The 23,613-nt window shown below is 59.1% G+C and overlaps 1 protein-coding gene across 6 annotated transcripts in view; it reads right to left on the bottom strand.

Moving 5' to 3' along the window:
- Window positions 1-23,613, bottom strand: part of CUX2 (cut like homeobox 2) — a 170,254-nt gene that overhangs the window by 43,978 nt on the left and 102,663 nt on the right. For 4 of the 6 annotated variants that reach the window (XM_055146590.1, XM_055146588.1, XM_055146589.1 and 1 more), the window contains exons 2-3: window positions 12,436-12,546; window positions 9,562-9,609 (exon numbers count right to left, since the gene is read on the bottom strand). In XM_055146590.1, the coding sequence (XP_055002565.1) occupies window positions 9,562-9,609; window positions 12,436-12,546 (159 nt within the window). The remainder of the gene's footprint in view (window positions 1-9,561; window positions 9,610-12,435; window positions 12,547-23,613) is intronic. The other 2 variants (XM_055146591.1, XM_055146593.1) reach the window with 1 other exon arrangement.

The following is a 23,613-nucleotide window of genomic DNA, read 5'->3' as shown; positions in this document are numbered from 1 at the left end:
GGGGGCTCGGTCTCCCTGGCCAGGAGGGCTCCGGAGTGCCGTGCCGGGCGCCATCCTGCAGGAGCTGAGAAGCTCACGGTTCAGTCCGCAGGAACCCGCCAGCTGGTTGGTGAGCCAGGGACAACGACGCAGCTGTGAGGAAAGATGGACCCTGCAGATGGCGGCTGCGCGGACGAGACTGGAGGGAGAAGTACGCGGACGTCAGAGGGAGAAGGGCCAGAGCAGGCGCCTTCTCCCACCTGAGTCTGCAGGGTCGGGGGGACAGAGGTTGGGGGGCCTGTGCATTCGGGGAGTGGTGGGGGGAGGAACTGGCGCAGGTAAGATCCATACCTGCTTAGACCACTGTGTGCTTGCTTGTTTGCTTGTTCTTTTGGTCGGGGGCCACGCCTGGCGATGCTCAGGGCTGACTCCTGGCTCTGTGCTCAGGAACTCAGAGTTCACTCCTGGAGGTGCTCAGGGGACCATACGGGATGTTGGGGGGATCCTGGACTGGCCATGAACAAGGCAAGTGCCTGACCGGCTGTACTATCTCTCCGGCCCAAAATACTGATATTATCATAAACATGCGACCTGAACTATAATTAACTGAAAAAAAAAAAGCAACTGCCAATGAACCTATGAAGATTAGGGTCAGGAGAGTGGGACAAGGCTTTAGGCCCTTGCCTTGCATCTTTTGTTCCCCTTGTTGTTGTTGGGTCACACCTGGTGGTACTCGGGGGTTACTTTTGGCTCTGTGCTCAGGCGACCATAGGGGCCATGGAGGATCGAACCTGGGTTGGCCACATGCAAGGCAAGCGTCTTACTTTGCTGTCCTATCACTCCCCACCTCCTTTAAAAAAATATTTTGTACTTTGGGCCATACGTGGTGATGCCCAGGGGTCACTTCTGGCTCTGTGCTCAGGAATTACCCCTGGCGGTGCCCGGGGAGCCATAGGGGGTGTCAGGGATTGAACCCGGGATGCTGTGTGCAAGGCAAGTGCTGTACCCGCTGTGCTGCCGCTCTGCCCCCGCTCCACCCCTCCGGTCCTGCGTCTTGCCAGCCCTGGTTTGAACCCAGCACCGCATATGGGCCCTCAAGTACGGCCAGGGGTCACTCCTAAGCACAGAGCCAGGAGCAGCCTCTGAGCACCACCAGATGAGTCACACACAGCCCCAAACCCAATAAAAATGAACAACGACAAAAACTTGTGAAGATTTTAAAGAAATTAAATACTAAACCTCCAACAATACGTTATATTAAAAATAATGAATCCAGGTGACCTTGGTTACGGTTGGTCAAACAAACTCATCCCCCTAAGACATCGGACCCTGAGGCACTGAGGTACTGAGGAGAGAGAGACAGGAAGCTGACCAGTCAGGGAGGGAGGAGCGAGCTAGGGTTCCCGGCGGGTCCCAGAGGGGAAGATCGGAGGCTCTGGAGAGGACAGGGACCCGGACACAGATGTCACCCACAGACGCGGGGGACTGCACAGCACAAGAGGGACACGGTGCACTTTAGGTGGCACAGATTTTGCCACACCGGAAGAAGAGAGGCAGGAATCCTGTATTTGCATCATTTCTGGACCATCTGAGGCTCTTTCCCTGGGTGTCAGGAGGGGGCTGGTGCTCCCGTGCCCAGCGGCCGACATGCCAGGTGTGATGCTGTCCGCCTGGCCGTGGCGGCGACACAGGTCCAGGAGCTCCCGCGTGCCCCGGTGACCCTGACCCCGGACACCTCCACTGGATGGTGAGTGTCCTGAGCAGGGCTTCAAGGTCACAGCCTAGAACCCTGAAGCCTAAGCATTGCCGAGCAGAGGGTCCCACACAGATTTGGCTTCCTGCCCCCTTTTCAGAAAAAAATAAAGTAATAAAAGCTCCCTTAGCACCTGCTGGGAACCCACCTTCTTTAACTGGACAGACAGGAAAAGACCCCCAAAATCACCCCAGGCAACCTCGCCTCTGTCCCAGTGCCCCTGAAGGGAACTGAGTAGACTGAGACCCTCCCTTCGCGTCCCAGGAGTGCCCGTGAGGTCAGGATCTCCGTCCTCCATGTGCACACGGAGCTCCAAATTCCCGGGGGTCCCTGGGGGCCGGCTGCAGGTTCTGGCTCTGGAGACCTGGAGGTGCAGGGAGCAGAGGTCTGGGGTCCTCGGGGGACGGGGGTGCCCTACCCTGGGCCCCAGGGACAGCCAAGGTGAGCGGGACCACATCCCATCTCCCCCCAGATATGGTGCCCGTGGTGAGCAGAACAGTAAACCGAGGCTGGGACTGGCCCACACAGGGCCACACACCCAGGGGCTGGGACTGGACCTGCTGTCTGACGCCCCCAGGCCCAGCCCTGTGGGAGGGGGCTCCGGGGCCGGAGACCAGGACAGCGAGGACCAGGACGGGGCACACTCGGTGGTGCTCAGGATGGAAGCCGGGGCCTCCCCGCCTGCACACAGCTCACTCCCTCGGCCGTGTCTCCACCGCCCGCCCCCCGCCGCCCGTCATTCTTTGGAGCCTTCACTGCAACATTTGAGCCCATGAGCTCCATTATTTTTGGCCTTTTGGGCCACACCCAGCGATGCTCAGGGGTTCCTCCTGGCTCTGCACTCAGAGATTACTCCTGGAGGTGCTCAGGGAACCATATGGGATGCCGGGGATTGAACCCAGGTCGGCTGCGTGCAAGGCAAATATCCTACCCGCTGTAGTATCGCTCCAGACCGCCCCCCCTCTGTGAGTCCCATTTTACAGATGAAGAAAATTGAGGCACAAAGCGGCTAAATAACATTTGCCCCAGTTCACACAGCAACCATCACCTCCCATGCGACCGTTACAAGAACCTGGGAGCCCCCCTCTCCCCGCTGTCTCCCAGGGTCCGTCCAGGCACCGTGCACAGCGGGGTCTCGAGGAATGGCTGCTGTGCCCGGCGCTGGGCGGGCGCCTACGTGAGACGGCCAGGACTCGGGGAAGAAAGGCTGGGGTTGGCACTCGCCCGGGTATATGCCGGGGACCTGGGCATTCAACACTCCACCTGCAGGAACCCTCCATCCTCCCGAGCCCAGAACTGCTGCCACCCCCGTTCCCAAGTGGGGAAACTGAGGCTTCCCACGGAGCACAGCCAAAGAGCAGAGCCGGGGTTCGAATCAGTCAATGATTGTGTCATTTCTCGTCAGTCTCAGGAGCCAGGCAAGCTGTCCTGCCCCTCCCGTGTCCACATGAGCTCAGCCTGGACACATGGGCGGTTTGCAGGGCCCCTCGAGCCAGGAATGATTCGAACTCACACCTCTGGGCAGAGGGGCAGTGCGGCGGGGAGGGCGCAGGCTGACCGGGGTTTGATCCCCAGCACCTCAAACGTTCCCTGAGCACCGCCAGGAGTGGTCCCTGAGTTTAGAGCCAGGAGAAGCCAGGAGCACGGCAGGGTGTGACCTCAAAACACACCAAAGAGCCAAATGGGGCCAGAGGGACAGAACAGCGGGGAGGGCGGTTGCCTCACATTGTTCCACGAGTTGGAAACCCCGAGCACCCGCCAGGAGTAACTCCTGAGCACAGAGCCAGGAGTAGCCCCTGAGCATCACTGTGTGACCCCAGATGACAAAAACAAAACAAAACCAAACAAAACGAAAAAACCCAAAGCAAAAAACAAAACCAAACATGAACCTCATCCTAGCACCCGGCCCCCGGCCTGGCACATCCTGCGGGAGCAGCAGGGTCGGGGCTATCGTCCACTCCGGGGCGTCAAGTGGGGGCTGCGGCGCTGACCTCCGCGCCCCCAGTATGCGAGAGCACCAAGAGACCAGAGACTCGGGGGCCACGGGGCCGTGAGCTGGGGGTGCCCCCCCGCTGGTCCCGCAGAGCCTTCCAGAACACAGTCCACCCAAGGGCTTGTACGCCCCCAAATGCGAGAGCCGGGCGGCAGCCGCACAGACTAATTTTTGTTCAGCGTGCGGGAACGTTCCCGCCACGCCGCCGAGCCATCAGTCTTCCCGGCCCCGACGCCGGCCATTTCTCTGCAGGCGGAAAGCTTACAACACTCGCACGAGGCCAAAAAGCAATTCGTGTCAAAAAGATCAATAATATAAAAATAAAGCATGAGAATTCTAGTTAAAGGGAATGTCATATATATATGTGGTTCACGTCCATGATTCCAAGATTAAAAAAATCAATCAATATCGTTCTTTAGATGATGTTATTTCTAATGAGAAATACCCAGAACAACTGCAAATAACTGCTTAACTGGGGGGGAAAAAGCATTAATAATTTACTTTATAAGGCATATGATGCTGAATGGGAGACGGCCGCCGCTGGTTCTTAATTCGGTTGTAATATGCCGTGACAGGCTCGGGGACGTCTGGTGGCTTCTGACACTGAATTCTGAAGGATGTTCGTCTCTTTTTTAGTGGGGCTGAGTGGGGGCCACGGGGAGCCAGAGAGGCGAGTCCCAGATCTAGACGCCAAGGGGATTTGCGCCATCCAAGGTCGCTGGAGGGGGTACGGAGGAGAGGGGTGCATGGGTGGGGGAGTCCTCCTCATCTGCTCTCAGTGGCAGGAGACAGACCTCCCGTTTGTTGAGCACTTACTATACCCGCCACGTCTGGATGCTCAGCAAAGCCGCATCCGAAAGGCTCGAGGGTCTGGCCGGGGGACGAGGCTCGCCCTCCCTCCCCAGCCTTACCTAGCTGCACTCCTGCTCGGTCTGTCTCTCTGTGACTGGCAGTGCTCAGGGCTGACTCCTGGCTCTGTGCTCAGGGCTCACTCCGGTGAGGCTCAGGAGACCATATGGGATGCTGGGGATCGAACCCGGGCCGGTTGCGTGGTGTTATCCCTCTGGGCTGCACTCTCGGCTATTAATCGAGAGTCTGTGTCCCAGCTCCTCCTGCGTCCCCAGGACCCCTGGGGGCTCCACCGGACCCTCAGTTAGACCTGCTTCTCCCACTCTCTGCCCTGCTGAAGGTGGGCTGGGCGCGCTTAGGGACGAGGCTTCCCCTCTCTGGGACCCCAGGGTCTTCTGTGAGAGGAGACGATGCCACCAGTCTCTCGCTGTGCTGCTGACACATGCTGGCTGCTGTCCCGCCTGGCCGTGCAAAGGCCCTGGGGCCCCAGGCAGCAGTGGCCAAGGGGATGAACTTGGGCTCCCCCTGGGAATGTCGCTGCTGCTGGACTCAAGCCTCATCCCAGCCCTTGGTGGGGGCGGCGGGGAGGAAACTGAAACCCAGAGAGGTGCGGTGACTTTCCCAGGGCCTCACAGCCAGCGAGCGGAGGAGTGAGGACTCTCTGTCTCTCCCCGGCCTCGTGGCTGCTCACAGCTGCACCAGACTCACTCCTGTGTGCCCCGGACCAGAGGGACGGTCACCTGGTGCTGGGAGCTAGAGAGGGGGTAGCCGGGGGATGAGAGAATCAAAGCTAACGAGCAAAGAATGTTAAAAGGCAAAAACCAGAAAATAAAAGCTGTGATTAGCTTAGCTCAGAGGGAGCCGCGGGCATCGGGGGCAGGAGGGGCCGCGCCTTCGAGAAGACCAGGGTGGGGGCTCGGACCTGGAATGGGGCGGGGGTGGGGCCCCCCTCAGGGGTGTGGAGGCCTGGGTGGCAGGTCTCCTCTGGGGGATGGACACCCCACTGACGCCCACCAGGGCCGGGAGAGGAGAGCACGGGGCCCCAGTGCTCCAGGGAGCACGGGGTCGGGGCCTGGGGTCGATGGGGATGTCAGGGTTCGGGGGCTCCGCCTCCACCCTCTGACTAGCAGCCAGTGCCCTCGGTCTGGGTGAGTCGGAGCTGGTCCTGTCAGAGGCTCCTGCGGCCACTCCCTTCAGTAGCGCTGGACCCCTCTTGCCTGAAGACCCCCTGCCCCACCCCCTCCAGGCAGCGTCGGGGTCATGGCACGTCCCGACCTGAGCAGCCCCAGAGGAGTCCAGCGCAGACTTGGGCACTGCATGGACCGCAGGTGTCCTCTCTGGAAAGGGGGCAGGGAGAGGGACCCCTGAGAGAGCGGGCAGCGGGAGGGGACCCCATGGAGTGGCGTGCTCAGTGCCAGGGTGGGGCGCGGAGGTGGCCGTGGGCAGCCTGGCCTCTGCCCTCTCCCCTGCGCCCTCCTCACTGGCCCCGGGCCCTGGCAGGGGAGAGGGGTGAAGACAAGGGGACTCAGCGCGTGGGCGAGGCCGGCAGGAAGGTCTGGAGGCCTCGGACCACGCGAAGGACACGTGTCTCCAACCCGGGGCCACCCGAGACCTCCGATCAGGCCGCAGTGTGACCTCGCCCCGTCTCACAGCTGCTTCGGCCAAGGCAGCTTCGCTCTATTGGCCGACAGCCACCGAGGTGGCGGACCTGGCCTGTGTGCTGGACGCTCCACGGGGCAGGGCCGGCCCAGGCCACCGGCACTCGGGGCCGGGAGGCGCCACGCTGTGGAAGAGGAAGAGGACGACGAAGAGGAAGAGGAGGAGGAGGACTATGAACCAGCACTACGGGAAATGGTGCTTTGTGGAGGGTTTGGCTGGAGTCTGGGGTCACACCCGGCGGTGCTCAGGGCACGCCCCTGGCTCTGTGCGGAGCTGGGGGGTCGAAACTCGTGGGCTAAGTGCAGTGGGACCCTCCGCAGTCCTCCCCACGGGGGTCCCTTCCCAGGGAGAGACGTCAGGTGTGTGCCCCAGAGACCCCAGACTCAGGGGAGCCGGGAGAAGCCTCTGGTCCCCGCAAGCACAGCTGTGAGGGGCAGGTGCACGCGGGGGATGTGCGGAGATGCTCGGGGCTCCCCACGCTGCGTCCCCTGGGTGAAGACAGCCACTGGGCCAGCAGCCCCCAGACGCCCCCCACCCCGGGCAGGCCACTGGCCACATCCCCGTGTGGCAGAAGGAGGAAGAGGGAGAAAGAGGAAACCCCGGTTGGGGTGACCCTGCAGTGTCCCCCTGGCCAGGCTGACACTGCTCAGAAAAGTCTCACCTCTGATTTAGCATAACAAAACTTTTAATTTAGATGTTTTCATCTCTCTCTCCAAGTAAAAATAAGTTTAAAATAATGACTGTAATAAATGAAGGTAATTAATTGTAGTTTGTTCCTTTACTGTCTAGTCAGCTTAATTTTACCTTTTCAACTAATAATGAGAAAATAATTTTTGTGCTCGGAGGGTTAATGATATGTAACTGCGAGAACTGCTAATTGCATGTTGCAATCCATCCATCAACAACCCCATCTGTGCGACTTGATTATGTTTGCTAAATTATTGCTTTGAATTATCTTTCATAAAGCAACTTTTGTAATTAGCGGGGCTTTCGTCTTGCTCTTTTCTCTGTGCGCAAGGATATTCAAACTTTGGCCATTTCAAGCTGTCTCCATTACGTCTCTGGCTGTCTTTGTTTCTCGAGCCGGGGAATCAAGCCTGTCCTTCTAGCAATCAAGTCGGGGAGGAAAAGCTTCCTGATTCACAGCGGGGCAAATGCACTTCCTCTCCACCCCCTCTCACGCACAGAGAGAGAGAGAGAGAGAGAGAGAGAGAGAGAGAGAGAGAGAGAGAGAGAGAGAGAGAGAGAGAGAGAGTAAGCAAGAGACAGACAGACAGGACAGACAGGGCAGAGAGGGTCTCTCTCGCCACAGAAAGAAAAGAGAAGGAGGAGGCAGCCTGGGGGGGCTGCCAGAGCGGAATTAAGGAATGAACTCGAACACACAATATTTCAACGAGAGGCGCACGCAGGGGGGAGGCGGGAATGTCGGGTGCGGTGTTCAGCCCTGGCGTTTTATGGGCTAGTTTATGGGACTTGGGCCGGTGTTTGCCTCGGGGAATATTCCTGGGAGGTGATTAATACCCACTTGGGGACCCTCAGCGCCAGCCCGGAGCCTGGTGGATGGAGAGAGGGAAGCAGCAGAAAGGATGAACCCTCATTAAAAAAATTAAAATGAAAATCAGATTTGGATTACAAACGGCCGGGCCGCTGCAGTCTGCTCTGGACGGAGAAGACGCTTTTTATTAACACCTTTTCCGCGGCTGCCTCTGCTCCCCCAGGCGCGCGGCCGCGGCGCGGATTAGCCGATAGATCACGAGGAAAGCAGGGGCTTCGGGAATCCGCCGCCAGACACACGCAGGCTTTTTGGGGGGTACATTAAAGGGACGATTGAACGGCCTCTTAAAAAAATTAACGAAGTTCTTGGAGGACCCCCGGCTATTAAAACAGCATCATCGATGGCACACGACACACGGGCGGGTTTGGACATGTCAGGTCTCCGCTGGACCCCCAAGAGTCTGCCCCCGTACCGACCGACCACCTCGAGGAGGCCAGGGGGCACACAGAGGGGCCGTGTCCTCCCCCCCCACTGCTGACGTGGGCAGTGCAGAGGTCTAAGCCCCTCTAAGCCGCCGGACCCCCCACCGCACCCAGGGTCTCTCCAGACCCCTGAAGACCTTGGCCATCGAGCCGTCCAGGAGACACGTTTCAGCTCGGGCCCGGCGGCAGCAAAGGTCAAACCAACGTGCCCAGGGCTCACCACGGCAGGGCAGAACCGAGCAGTGCCGGGGGCTGGCCCTGGGCTTCCTGGCGCCCGGCGCCTCTCCGGTCCCTGCCGCCTCGCCTGCCCACCCATGACCAGCTCCTCGCGCGCCTGCCGCTGCCCTCGGCGCCTCATCCGGCCCAACGGGGCGGCTCGTCCCTCTCTGCGGCTTCCAAGGCGCCAGGTGTGACCTTGAACCTATGCCCTGCCTGAAATCCCAGAATCCCTTCTCCAACATCGGGAAGCTCTCCAGGGCCCTTCGTCCCACTCAGCAGGCGGGAGAAGGGACCCGCGGGCGCGGCTGCCCGGCCCCGGCCTGCTCCGGGCTCCCTCTGGCCAGGCCCGGTGCCGAGCGCGCGCCCAGCCGCAGAGCCACCACCGCAGTCCCGGCTGCACGGCTGCTCCCCCTCTCCTGGCCTCCCAGGCCCGCGGCTCGGGCCCCTCGCAGCCAAACGCCCGGGACCACAGGGCCACACGCATGCACGAGCACGCCGGGGAAGCCGGTCGGAGCGCAGGGAGGAGACACGTGGGGACCGGAGCCTTCTTGGCCCTGAGCATCCCCACCTGCGCCGTCACCGAAACGCAGCCCCAGAGGGACAGATGTCAAGGGCGGCACTCTCAGGTGCCCCGTCCAGGGGAGGCTCTGGCCCGGGGCTGGCCCTTCCGGGGTCCTGCGCAGATCCTGGGCAAACCGGCCGGGAAATGCCCCTGAAGATGGGCCTTTGAGAAAGGACCTGTCCTTCTTCTCCCGGATGACCTCCCCTGCCCGCCAGGCACGGGGACGGGAACTGTGGTGAGGGGGACCACCGTGAGGCAAGGTGGGAAGGTCAGACCCTCCACGAGGCTCCGGGAGGCAAAGGGCAGCCGGAGGGTCGGCAGGAAGGAGGGAACCTGCCTGCATGACCCGCAGAGTCGGGGAGGGCAGAGGCTATCGAGGGCAGAGGCGTCCCCGACTTCCGGTCAGGAGAAGCTGGGAGTGGACGTGAGGCTGGGCCGGACACTGGAACCCACCGGGCAGGAGGACCATTCTCCCGGCCCCACCACTGGCTCGACTGGGCGGAAGGGGACAGAACTTTCCTGCGGGGGCTCGGGGGACCGGGAGGGTCCGCGGTAAGGCACGGCTCTTACCTCGGCTTGGAAGCTTTTCAACACAGGCGCCACCATCTCTCTGATCTCCTGAAAGAGACAGCGCAGAGTTCAGCCGCGTGCTGGGGACTGTCCCTCTCCCCCCCACACCCCACTCCACGTTGCGTCACGCCGGGCTGGCTTGAGGCCCACGCTGACCCCCTCCCTGCGGGCTGCTGGGAGTCGGGGAGCTGTGCATGGGGGTTTGGGGGGGGGGAGGTCGCGCCCTAGATGCCTGGGTGGGGGACGTTCTTTTTGGTAAAGGGCCTCTGGGAGCCGTCCATCACGGGAGGCTTTTGGGGGATCCCAACCCTCCACCCGTCACCATGTCATCAGAGGCCCCTGACAGCTGGGTCTTCTGGGACGCTGTTTGGGGCAGGGGGTCCTTCGGGGGTCCCCTTGGTCCCTGCTACAGGAAGGGCTGTGGGCAGCAGCCCTGTTCTGCAGTGATGGGGGGGTCCCGGCTGGACCCCCCTGCAGTCGCGGCTAAACGCTGCTGAACTCTGGGGCGCGTGGCTCTCCCAGAGGCGGCCTGGCCATAGAGGACCCTAACTTGGCACATTTCCCGAGTCACCCAGGGGCTATAATCCAGGACCCCCCTCTTGGCAGGGAGAGCTAAGGCCCTTCCAGAACCGAGGGCCCCAGGATCCCAGCCTTGACACTCTGGTGTCCTCAGAGACCCCCTGGTGAGCCCCCCAAGCTGGGTCCCAGCGGCTGGGGGGAGCAGGCGAGGTGGGTGGCAGAGAGAAACGGGGAGTGAAGAGGCGGCCCAGAGGACGGACCCCCTCACCTGGGGGTGGGGAGGGAATGCTTCGACGGCACGAAGGGTCGCTCTGGCCCTGGGCCTCCTCGGCGCTGTCTGGGCTCCCCCAGGGCCTCTCAGAGTCACCCCCACATGGGAGGGCGGGCATGTCCACGTGGGCTGCAGGCCATGAGCAGGAGTGCGGGTGTGCCATGGCCCCGGGGACACAAGCACAGCTCATGGGGTGGCCAGGACCAGGCTCGGGCGTGGGGGTCACACCTACCGGCACCCCTAAAGACTTGCGATCTCCCCTTCAACCCCGTTTTTTTTTTGGTTTTTTTTGGGTCACACCTGGTGATGCACAGGGGTTACTCCTGGCTCTGCACTCAGGAATCACTCCTGGTGGTGCTCAGGGGACCATATGGGATGCTGGGATTTGAACCCGGGTCGGCCGCGTGCAAGGCAAACGCCCTACCCGCTGTGCTATCGCTCCAGCCCCCCCTGTTTATTTTTTTTCTTCAAAATCCGAGGTGCTAAATGTGGGCAAAGTGAGGTCAATTTTGAAAGACTTGGCAATCCGAGTCACCCCGTGGGAGAAGGCCAGGGGAGGCCCGGGGGTCTGGCAGTGACGGAGCAAGCCCCCAAGCCATCTCTTCTGTCCCCCGAAATTGACTGTCACCAGAGCTGGGGCACAGAGGAGACCCCCAGCCTGAGCCCAGAGCAGGGCACTCAGGAGTCTGGGGGCTGGCGGGTATGTGGGGGGGGGCTGTGGCTTGGGCCCGAGCCCGCCCTTTCTGGAAGTCCATTGGTTGCCTGGTCTCGGAGCCCGGGGGGTGGAGCAGAGGCGGGAGGTGAGCTGGGCACCAGCAGACGATGCTCTTAAATAAAGCCTTGGCACAGCTCTGCCATCGGAGGAGACAGCAGCCAAAAATGAGGGTTTTCAGAGACGCGGCTGGAACAGGAATGGAAACTTATTCCTCCTAATTGCATAATTGCATAATTATGCAGTATTAAAATTATGTAAGTGAACTTGGGGGCCGAAAACCTGGCCTGGATTTCCCGCACACCTGGGGGCGCCTCGGGGCGGGTGTGCCTGGCGAGCGAGTAGCTTCGGCCCTGGCGCCCGGGGCAGGAGGTCCCCGGAGGGCGGGGGAGGACGCAGGTGCTGGTGGCCCAAGCGGACAGGGACAGACCTGATCTCTCTCCTTGACGTCGGGCGAGCCCGGGGCATCCCACGGGCCGGACTCAAAGGCCAAGCCACAGCCCTGGCGGAGGTGCCCACAGCCAGCTGCCTGCCCAGCATGTCTGCTGAGTCGTGGTCCTGTCTCTGGCGGGGACGAGCCGAGTCCCGAGGCTTGGCTGAGGGTCTCAGAGTCAGGAGGCCGCTGGCCTCTGCTCCCCATTCCCCTCTGGCCTCTAACCTCCCCCTGACCCTCCCCGCCAGCCCCCCAGAGCGGGTTAGGCCAGAGCTCCAGGTCACCCGCTCAGAGAGATGCCAGGGGCTGGCTGGACCTCTGTTTCCCCTCGGACGCTGGTGAGCCACATCTGGCTCTATTTTCCTATTATTATTATTATTGTTATTATTATTTTAATCTGAGAAGCGACAGGGGGTCCGATGGAGGAGCGAGAGGATTTCACACATATGCCCTGGCACAGAGCGGAAGCCTGTCAGTTCTAGTCTCCCCCTCCCCCCAGGCGGGTGGGGGTGGTCACTTCGTGGGAGCGAAAGGCTAGCAAGGAGGGAAGCAGGGGTGTGCGTTGGGGTCTGAGGCAGCGTCAGAGGTGGGGGGGGTGTGACCTAAGACAATGACCCGGAGGCTGTATCTCCCCGACTCCATCAGAAGAGTGAGGACGGCCAAGAAGCTGGAGCGGAGGGTCTCGGCCACCAGGCTGCCTGCTGACCCCAGGGCTGGGCGTGTGTGTGGGAAGCGGAGGGCCAGGGCCGGGGACACCCCGTCCAGCTCTGGCGCACGGAGACGCGGGCGGATGCGGGGAGGGGGCTGTAGTTTTTCTATGTGGCTAATTAGCTTCTTTTCTTGTTAGTCACTTATGTCTCCCGTTTTCAAAATATAGTTTGAACAGAGAAAAATCTGCATTCCCACTGAGTTAATTCCAGAACAGCAAATATACTGTACCTCAGGTACATTTTTCTTAAATTCCCGGCGGAGTTCAATTAAATGTTTATGAGAATGTTCACTCTCCTCCTGCCGCGCAGACAGCTCAGAAGCGACGGAATTAAGCTCCTTCTGGAACAATAAAAAAAAAAAGAGAGAGAGAGAGAAAAGAAAAAGATTTTTCCCCCCTCCTCTTCCTTTTTAATCATAGCACACAACAGCATTCTGAACAAGTTTTCTTAACTCACAAAGCAGAGGGGAGACAAGGTTATCGACTCCTGGCACAGATGAATGATTTATGAAAAGGCTGGGGGGCGAGGGGGTGGGTGGGTGAGAATGTAACCAAAAAAAAAAAAAAGATGCCTCCCCCCGCCAAATCAGGGCAGTTCTTTTGCTCGTTGGAAGCTGGGCCAGATCAATAGTCTCCCAGAAACTCGGGTGGGGTCTGTGCGTCTCCGCTCTCCCCTTCTCTCCTGCTCCACCTCTTAAATTTCCAAAGGAGCGGTGGCATAAGCTTGTCACTGCCTGTGGAAAACATCTCCAAACCATGTCAAAATAGTACAGCGCGGCATATTGTATGGGCATATTATGGTGGAAGAGAGTGCCACCGACAGCTTTCATATATCAGAGGTGGGAACGCTTCCAACTATGACTTACTTACACTTAAGGGTTCATAAATACGCCTTTTAAGATAGAGATGGCTTTTTAATTTCAGTAGATTTTGGAAAAATGAAGGTGCCAATAAGAAGCAAGCTGACCTTTTGTGGACGGCGCCGTAAATCATTTAAGGTTCACTTCCAGTCTAGGGAATATTTCATCGCGGCTCCAGGGCGCAGAGGGGAGGCTGGGGGAGGCGCTGTACCTACCGGGGAGCAGGGAGCGGGGGGTCCACCGGGGGGTTCCCGGGCCGAGGGGCTCCCCTGACGCCTGCGGGGCGCACACGGATATGCCACGGCCTCGCTTTCTGCCGCCTCCACTCAAACGGGGGACAGTTTCATGGGCGAGCACAATTCACCATGAGTTGTCATAGATTTCATTTGCATAATTCAAGAAACGCGCTGTTTATGTGGTCTGCCGCTTCCTCGCTGCCGTCCCGAGATGGGTTTTTTTTCTGGACCATAACTCGGGGAGCATTTCTGTATATATCACCCGATTATATTTGCAGCAATCAAGCTCCATAATTTCCTAAATCCGGTGATGCAATAAATTTCTGCAATCAGATTTATTAAAAACACACACGCAGATGCGAGAGTGTATTTCTAGGGTGAACTCTTTAATCTAACATATGTATGATGAGGCCCAGCACCGTGTTGAAAGACCCCATTTGTCACTGCTAATACGCATTCATCTTGCACACACAATGAAACACTTTTACCATTAGATAATGAAATAAAAGTACTATTAACCCGCTGCAAATCCTGTTCCCTCTAAAAGACGGAATGCACGGTAATTGTCTTATATCATGTCTGCAAGTCGGCAGATTTGCACGATAGAAGCAGTTCACCAAAGCCCCATCCACCTCTCGTCCACGGGGTGGTGGTGGGGGCTGGAGACCCCTCCCCAAACCCAGGCCAGAGTCCCCGAGGCCTGAGCAGACTTTGGGAGACGTTCAGGAGGGAATTTCTACTTCTGGAGAAACGGGGAAGCTCTCTGGAACACCATGAAACTAGGAGGGAAAGGTCAAGGAAGAACACGAGGGGCCGGAGGGCGGCGGGGAGGGCGCCTGCCTCGACTACGGCCGACCGAGTTTGATCCCGGCACCCCCCTATGCGCCGCTGAGTGCCACCAGGAGCGATCCCTGAGCACAGTCAGGGTGGCCCAGAAAGAGAAACAAAAAGAGAGACATTTACAGCAGAGATTTACAACGGAGGAAAGGGGCAGGTGTGGAGCTCTCCGAGGTGCTGAACCCAGTTCCCAGGATCCATTGTTCCAAGGATAGGGATGCAGGAAGCTCGGGTAGGGATGCGGGGTCCGGGGGGGGGGGGCTCAGACAGGGACGTGGGGGGCTCGGATAGAGGGATAGAGACGTGGGGGGCTCAGATAGGGATGCGGAGAGCTTGGAGCCGGGAGTTTCCCATCCAAGAGCCCCTGGGACTCTCAGGAGGGTCTCTCGGGCAGGAGAGGGTCCAGGCTTCACGAGGGCTCGGGGAGAGAGAAATAGAAATAGTTTCTGACAATTTTCCAGGGAGACAGAAGGAATAAGGAAGACTTCTGACTTAAATCATTTAAAAATAGCCGCAGTTTCCAATAAGGGAACACTAATGCAGCCTGACCATCACATCCGGGGCCCAGGGCGGGACGTGTCTGTAGGAACGGAACAAGCCAAAGGTAGACAGAAATGGAGTGGGTGTGACAGGCTGGGACACAGACTCCTTTGGCAGGGGAGAAGGAACTGCAAGGTTTTGGTCAATTTGAGTGGGGCAGAGTGCTTCTTGCGTGTTTTAATCTTAGAATTAAAAAAAATTTAAATTGAGATTTTTTAGAATCTATCTTAACTCTGATTTTTAGAATCAGATAGATTTTTTTTGTTTTGTTTTTATTTTTTATTTTTTGGGTCACACCTGGCGATACACAGGGGTTACTCCTGGCTCTACGCTCGGAAATTACTCCTGGCGGTGCTCAGGGGACCATATGGGATGCTGGGATTCGAACCCGGGTCGGCCACGTGCAAGGCAAATGCCCTACCCGCTGTGCTGTCGCTCCAACCCCTAGACTCAGATAGATTTTTGGAATCCTTAAAGACAAAGATGTATGTGAGCTGAAGTCACTCACTGTATTCAGCCATGGGCCCTTATCCCTGAGATATTCCTTGTGGTCTTAGACTCAATTAAAACATCATGTGCAGGAGGCCAGGGTGATAATACTGTGGGCAGGGTACTAGTACACAGTATATGGTGGACCTGGACTCAGTTCCCAGCACCCTAAATGGTCCTCCGACAACCACCAGGAGTGATCCCTGAGCACTACCGATGTTCCCAAACCAGGCCACATGCAAGCCGAGTCAGTCAATGGTCCGTGCACGCAGGACGCCCCGATTCGAGTCCTGATACGACACCGTCTTCCCAGCACCAGCAGGAGCGACACCCCTGAGCTGAAAGCAGGGTCCCTACCCCCACCCAGCACTGCCAGGCATGGCCCCAAGACAAACAGAAATAGCCACACAAGTCAGAGAAAGCAGACGTCACACTCAGGTCGGGGCTGGCCACCACGCCTGCCCGTGGGAGTGGCCTGGGCCCACCAGAACCCCCGGCGGGCTACAGGACCACCTGTGTGCCGCCCCCACACTGCAGCCAGAATATACGGGGGGGGGGCCCAGCAGACCCCAGGCCTCCTCAGAGAACTCTTCTTCCCCTTGCCTGAGTCTTGAGCACTCTTCAACCCCGGCGTCCAGCCGCCAGCACAGTCTTTCCCCGTGGGAAACCCACCACCGCCACCAGCCACAGTGGGGAGTCGCACCAGAAGCCCCACGTCTGGAGCCCGGGTGCAGCGGCCATGGCCGACCACTGTGAGAAAGACAGTGAGGGGCTGTCGGTGGCTCAACAGGGGCTCAGGAATAAGCGACAGCCCTGATAATCCAGAGTGGCTGTTACGGGTAACTCTCTCTCTCTCCCTCCCTCCCTCCCTCCCTCCCTCCTTCCCTCCTTCCCTCCTTCCCTCCCTCCCTCCCTCTCTCTCTCTCTCTCTCTCTCTCTCTTTCTTTCTTTCTTTCTTTCTTTCTTTCTTTCTTTCTTTCTTTCTTTCTTTCTTTCTTTCTTTCTTTCTTTCTTTTGCTTTTTTTCTTGGGTCACACCCGGCGATGCACAGGGGTTGCTCCTGGCTCTGCACTCAGGAATTACTCCTGGCGGTGCTTGGGGGACCATATGGGATGCTGGAATCCGAACCCGGGTCGGCCGTGTGCAAGGCAAACGCCCTACCCGCTGTGCTATCACTCCAGCCCCTCTTCCTTTCTTTCTTAGATTTCATTTATTTATTTATTTATTTATTTATTTATTTATTGCTTTTTGGGGTCACACCCAGTGATGCTCAGGGGTTATTTCTGGCTCTGTACTCAGGAATTATTCCTGATAGTGCTCAGGGGACCATATGGGGTCAAACCCAGGTCGGGCAGGTACAAGGCAAATGCCCTCCCCGCTGAACCATCGCTCCGGCCCCAAGGGCAACACTTTTGTGTCCTGATCTTCAGAGGCCGCTGCCCCACCGCCGAGGGTTCCACAGAGCTTGGTCTGAACTATTCCACATGTGTACAGAGCCAAGCGTGGCGCCACGTGTCCAGTATTTAGAACATTTTCACATCATTTGAATGCTGCCAGGGACGAACCTTATATCCAGACAAACCGAGAGCTTATAACATACCCACAAATGGATCATGGGTTCTAAGAGTGCTGGATTATACAGACAGGTCAGTAAGAATCTCATCGCTGCCCGCCAAACTGAGGACTAACACTCCGAAAAGTTCACTGTAGTGAAGGCATCAGATCTAGTCCTTCCCACCCCAAAAGAAACAGCCCTAAAACGAACATTATGAATAACACTGATATACCAAGAATGTATGTGTAGCAATAATAATATTTTAAGCATCTGTTGATAGCTAGATGAGAGGCGAGCATTATTCTAAGGACTTATTTCCATGAAGATACGTGATCTTCAAGTATATCTTGTTGTCTCAACTCTTCAGACAAACTGGGATGAAAAAAGTTAAGAGAATTTCCAAAGGCGCGCGCGCACACACACACACACATCTATAAGATACACTGTCGCACTGTCTTCCTGTTGCTCACCGATTTGCTCGAGTGGGCACCAGTAATGTCTCCACTGTGAGACTTGTTGTTACTGTTTTTGGCATATTGAATACGCTCAGGTAGCTTGCCAGGCTCTGCCGTGAGGGCGGGATACTCTTGGTAGCTTGCTGGGCTCTCCGAGAGGAATAGAGGAATCGAACCCGGGTCAGCCTCGTGCAAGGCAAATGCCCTACCCGCCATGCTATTGCTCCAGTCCATAGGATACACAAAAAACAAAAAAGAAATGAGAAGAGAATCAATCAAACCAGGTTCCTATAAAACAACTGAACACAAAGGAAGGAATGGAGAAAATGAGGAACAACAGCAACAAAACAACTATAGGGAACAAACAAGGGGCCAGAGAAACAGAAATAGCACAGGGGCAGGAAGGCCCCTGTATGTGGCAGCCCTGGAGTGACTCGTGACACTGCACAGGGTCCCTCAAGCCCCACCAGAGTGACCCTGAGCACAGAGCCAGGAGTTAGCTCGGAGCACCCCTGGGTGTTGCTTCCAAATCCTGCCTCAGGAAGAGAGAGAGAGAGGAAGGAAGGAAGGAAGGAAGGAAGGAAGGAAGGAAGGAAGGAAGGAAGGAAGGAAGGAAGGAAGGAAGGAAGGAAGGGAGGAAGGGAGGAAGGGAGGAAGGAAGGAAGGAAGGAAGGAAGGAAGAGAGGGAGAGAGGGAGGGAGGGAGGGAGGGAGGAAGGGAGGAAGGAAGGAAGGAAGGAAGGAAGGAAGGAAGGAAGGAAGGAAGGAAGGAAGAAGAAAGGAGGGAAGGAGGGAGGGAAAGAGTTAAAAAGAAAAAAATCTATTTGACTATTAAGGCAAGAAGGCCCATGACAAAGTAGTCTTCAAACAAACACATCTCAAATAAAAAAAAATCTCACAGCACCTTTGGCTGGGAAGGAATTGGGGGGCGGGCGAGGAGCCTCAGAACTGAGAACCACCCAGGTCTGGAGGGGGGCTCCGGGCGTGAGGAATACCTGCTCACAGGTGCCCGGGCCGGCGGGGCTGGAGCAGACTCAGCCCCAGCCCCGGGCCCCGGGGGAGCCATGATTAACACAGCCCCAGACTCCGGGCCGGGCGGCCGGGGAGGGGACTCATCTGATTAACCGGCCATCAGCAGCAGACAGACAGCCCGGAGCCCGGCACAGACCATTCAAATAATGATCATCATAAACAGCCCATTTGCAACTAAAAAGAAATAATTTTAATGAGCTTGAAGCAGATGATAGATGCAGCTGAGGCTCAGGCCAATGTGAGTGTGTGGCAGAGAGAGACACACACACACAGAGATAGCGAGAGAGAGAGACAGACAGACAGACAGAGAGACAGCTATTGCGAGAGACAGCGAGAGAGACAGAGAGGCAGAGACAGACAGAGACAGACAGGAGCAATGTGAGTTGCTCAGGCCAATGTGAGTATGTGACAGAGAGACACACACACACAGATAGTGAGAGAGAGAGAGAGAGAGAGACAGACAGACAGACAGAAAGACAGAGAGACAGCTATTGAGAGAGACAGCGAGAGAGACAGAGAGGCAGAGACAGACAGACAGAGACACAGAGAGAGATGGCAAGAGAGACAGAAAGAGATAGTGAGAGACAGAGACAGAGATAGAGAGGGAGACAGACAGATAGAGCAGAGCTGGGCTGGAGCTGCAGACAAGAGGCAGTCGGGAATGAGGGCAGGAGAGAACCTTCTGGAAGACTCTACAGTCCACGGCGAGCCAGTTGTAAAGGCCGCACCACCTGCCGGGGTGCCCCTAGCCCAGGAGGGGCTGTCCTCAGTGCCCTGGGAAGTTCTGGGGACTCGGTGTCTGCAGAAGACCGAACCCCACAGGCCGAGGGTGTCCAGACCGGGTCCAGCTGGCTGGCGAGCGCCCTGCTGCCCGTGCCCGCCCGCGCCGCTGTTGGGAGTATCTGCCCGGGCGGACGGACACCCTCGCCGCCCGGCTCAGGAACGTACAGACAGCTACGTCCCGTTTAAAGCCCCCGAGCTTCCACGCCCTCGGAACCACACTGCCCCGACGGAAAACGCTCATACTCCGGGCCTCACCCCTTACACAGAACCCTTCACCTGACCCCGGAAAAATGTTGCTGCTTCTCAACTTTCTGACAAAACTCCCCCTCCCCATTTTTTTAAGCCTAAATAAGTGCATTTGGAAAGGAAACTTTTTTTTTTTTTAATCACCAGCGACTCCTATGCCAGGAATAGATGGTAGCATTGAAATAAAGCACAATGAAAACAAAGGCGACTGTCTATCTTTGTTATAAAGAGCTTGGAAGCAAGTGCCGGAGGTGAGGAAGGGGAGGTGGTACGGGGGGACCTGGGGGCCTGGGGCCCGGCCGGGCGGGTCCTTCGGGGCTCGGGACAGCGAGAGACCCCCCTCCCCGCCCCCAGCAAGGCGCTACAGGGCAGGCTCCGGCTGCCTCTTCCATCTGCCCCCCTGAAGAGGGGGCTCATCGCAAAATCCTGCACCTCGCAGACGTCTGGGGCTGTGGCCTTATTCTTCTCGTTGGTTTTGGAGCCCCACCCTGTGGTGCTCACGGCTGACTCCTGGCTCTGTGCTCAGGGATCACTCCCGGTGGCAATCCCACACTCCCACACAGCGCCGGGGGCCGGCTGCGTGCGAGGCAAGCGCCCTCTCTCCGCCGTGTCACGTCTCTTCAAACTAAAGGATTCCCGGTGCCCGCCTCAGGGCCTGCGGCAGGGATGAGGCGGGGATGGTCCCGTTAGGGCGTATCGGAGACCACGGCAGGCGCGAGGGTGAAGCGAGGAAGAGTGACCTGCCCTGGGCCTCACCCTGGTCAGCGAATTCAAGAGGACGAGGCGTGACGGGGGAAGGAAGCCAGGCGCCAGGGTGACATCGGGGGCACTGCCCTGACCGGGGAGCGGGGCTCAGCCCACCCCTCTGTCTGTTCCCCGGCAAACTCCCTCTTGCCCCAGGACGCCCTCCTCTGCCCTGCTGCCCAGTCACATGTCACCTCGAGCCGAGTGTCCCCGAACCCGATTCCCGTCGGTCACTCCCACAGCTCACCCGCTAGCAAGGGCATCGCAAGCCCCCATTTTATTTATTTATTTATTTATTTATTTATTTGCCTTTTGGGTCACACCCAGCGATGCACAGGGGTTACTCCTGGCTCTGCACTCAGGAATTACTCCTGGCGGTGCTCGGGGTGACCCTATGGGATGCTGGGAATCGAACCTGGGTCGCCGCGTGCAAGGCAAACGCCCTACCTGCTGTGCTATCGCTCCAGCCCCTATTTATTTATTTATTTATTTATTTATTTATTTATTTATTTATTTGCTTTTTGGGTCACACCCGGCGATGCTCAGGGGTTCCTCCTGGCTCTGCACTCAGGAATTACTCCTGGCGGTGCTCGGGGATCCTGGGGGTTGAACCGGGGTTGGCTGCATGCAAGGCAAACGCCCTCCCCGCTGTGCTATCGCTCAGGCCCCCGAAGCTCTCATTTTAGAGGCCCAGGGGGCACCCCGCCTCATCCCTGCCGCTGGGTACCTGTGGGCGGGCCGTGAATGGGGCTTCCCCAGCCGGGGGCACTGGGAATCTTTTAGGTTTGCAGAAACGTACACTGCGGAGAGAGGGCTCTTGGCGCACACTCCTGGCCCGCTCCCCAGCACTCCGTGGGATCGCCACCGGGAGTGATCCCTGAGCACAGAGCCAGGAGTCAGCCATGAGCACGACAGGGTGGGGTTCCAAAACCAAAGAGAAAAAAATAACACCAAATCCCCCAATTCCTCGGACGCCGGGAAGGGCCTGCTCTGGGGTCGGAGGGCGTGGTTCAGGCCTGCGCCCACAGACGCTTCTGGAACCTCACTGGCAGCTGGACCTTGGGCAAGAGCCGGAGCGGGGCGGGAAGGTGTCGGGAAGCCGGGCCAAGGGCAGTGCCGGGAGGGGCTCGGTCTCCTGTCTCGTTCCCCGGCACGGGGACTCAGCCCTGTGGGGGGTGCAGGGCGGGTTTCAGACACGAGCACGGCCCCGGGGCTGGGAGGCAGGAACCAGATTCACTGCCGCCCGGGGCCAGCCCGCGCCCGGCTCTCCCCCGCAGGGCCTGCCAGCTGCCCGCCCACTCCGGTGGAAACGCCTCTGAGCCTCTCAGGGTCCCCGGGGGTCCCGGGTGGTGACAAAGGAGGAGGGGATCAGGACCTCGGAGTTCAGGGCACGGTGGGGTGCGCTCTCTGGGAGGGGCGGGCCGGGAGACGACCCGGGGGGCAGGGCCCGGCCGCTCTGCCGCGGCCAAGGAGACAGAGCAAGACGGATGGCCCGGCAGCCGGCAGAGATGGATCCGCGCGGGGCGAGAGCCGGCCGGCCGAGCACCGCCATCCATCACTGCCCGCGCCGGATGGAAATCCCAGATGCCAAGGTGTACGGGGCCAATTATCCCGGGCAGGGGCGCGGATCTCAGCTGCGCTGGCTGAGGGTGTCCCCGCGCGGGGCGCGGGGTGACAATTCACACGGGTCAGGGGGCGCGTAGGCGGGTGTGGCCTGGGTGAGCGGCCGCCGGTGACTCCCGGCCAAGTCCCGGTGATGGTGGTGACGGGGACGCGTGCCAGGCGCTGGGCTCACGGGGGCCCAGACCCCGCCGGGCAGGGGCCGCGCTGGCTTGGCTCGAGGCGCCTGGAGCTTACACCGGTGACGGCAGGGGACGTCACTCACCGGGCCACGGGGCTGGGAAGTGGCCCCTGTGTCCTGCTGGGGTCTGTTCCCATCACCGGCAGGGGACCCGTCCCTGACCTGGCCGTCCACAGGGAAGGAAGCTCGAAGGCCAGGAGCACGGCCGGGCGCTCGGCCTATCACTCAGCCGCCTGCCCGCCCCTCCGTCCGTCACCCTGTCCCTCCCTCTGTCCATCCACTCGCCCAGCCACGCAGACCCTCACCCACTCACTCGTGTGACGGCTAGGGACGTGTCTGGGCTGTGTGCAGGAAGCCAGGCTCGGGGCCAGCCTCGCGAGCACTGGGCGACAGGGCCCGCAGACCCCCAGTGCACACCCAGCTGGGGGTCCCGGGAGGGCCGGACACTGTCCTGCTTTCGGTGGCAGCGAGGCCACGAGCTGGGAGCAGCGGGCTCAGGTCCCGAGGTCCCGCTTAGCGGCTCCGGGACCAAGGAGCCACTGCCCGTTCCGAGGCCCCGAGGGGACGGCACGCGTCCCTGTCGGCCCAGCCATTTCTCACCTCTCCCCTGCCCCCCAGGGTCCCAGGAGCCTGTGCACCCCCAGACCCTCTGCCCCAGCCAGTGAAACCCGAGTCCCACTGCCCCGGATGTGGCCCACGTGGCAGAACAAATGCCTCTGTGTGCAAGGCCAGCTTGTCCCTGGCACCACGGTGCCCAGGTGACCAGGGGAGGTCCTGGTGCCCCTCAGCATTGCTGGGAGTGGCCCCCACATCAAAAAGATCAATGACTTCTCTGGCTCCCACCTGAGCAGCGGCAAGGTCAAGGGGCTCACCAGCAGGTTGGGGTGCCACGGGAGGCCTTTCTGCGGCATTCCCTTCTTGGCCCCTGTGCTCACTCTCCTTACTGATGCATGCACAAAGGACATAAGTGCCACAGGGCCTTTGCACGGCAGTTTGCTCAGCCTGAGGTGCTTGTTTATGGAATCTCACACTTCCTCTTCTTCCCTCCCCTCCTCCGGGCTGGCTTCGGCTCTTCTGTCACCTTCTCAGGGGCCTGTCCTGGCCTCCCTCTCTGCAGGTGGGGCTTTGTCACGGTCACATTTATCTCTTTGGAGCCTGTCGGGGTGGCCCACCCCCTTCCAGTGTCAGCTCCAGAAGGGTCCGAGTTTGAGTTTGCTGCGGTGGGAGGTGCAGCCCCGAGGACCCATCTGTGGTGGGGGCCCAGTGCTTGCTGAGCTACGGAATGTACAAACGCCTGAAGAGATGGAAGGTGACCCCGGGTGCCCCCCCGCCCCGCCCCAAGCTGCTCCCGCGCGGGTCCCGGGGGCTGTCCTTGAGAGAGGTGCCAATCAAAGGCTGATTATCTCGCCAGAAGCAGGAGCCCCATCCCAGCACTTCCTCCTGCCCTGATTGCTGCTTTATATTCCGGAGTTCTCAGAGCACGCACCGCACCGCGGCAGGGAAATAAAGGAGCCAAACTCGGCGGGGCCAGGGGAGGGGCTGGGGGTCCCGCGCGCCCTTCTCGGGCAGGAGCGTCTGGTCCGGCTGGGCGGGTTTCCCGGGGCGGCGGCTTCCTGTATCCATCACTGTCCTCTGAGAAAGGGGTCACATCAGGGGATGACCCCTCCCTCCTCTCACCACCATCTGCACACCAGCCAGCCACCCACCCACCCACCATCCCTCACCCCTCCATAAACTCACCCCACACCCCCCACCTACCACCCCGCCCACCTTCCTTCCAACCATCTACCAACCTATCAGTTTATTCACCCATTACTCATCCATGTACCAC

The sequence above is a fragment of the Sorex araneus genome, chromosome 9 (genome assembly GCF_027595985.1).
Source record: "Sorex araneus isolate mSorAra2 chromosome 9, mSorAra2.pri, whole genome shotgun sequence".
NCBI classification, from domain to species: Eukaryota; Metazoa; Chordata; class Mammalia; order Eulipotyphla; family Soricidae; genus Sorex; species Sorex araneus.
Note: the sequence above shows the minus strand (reverse complement) of the source record. Positions and strands in the feature narration are given on the sequence as shown.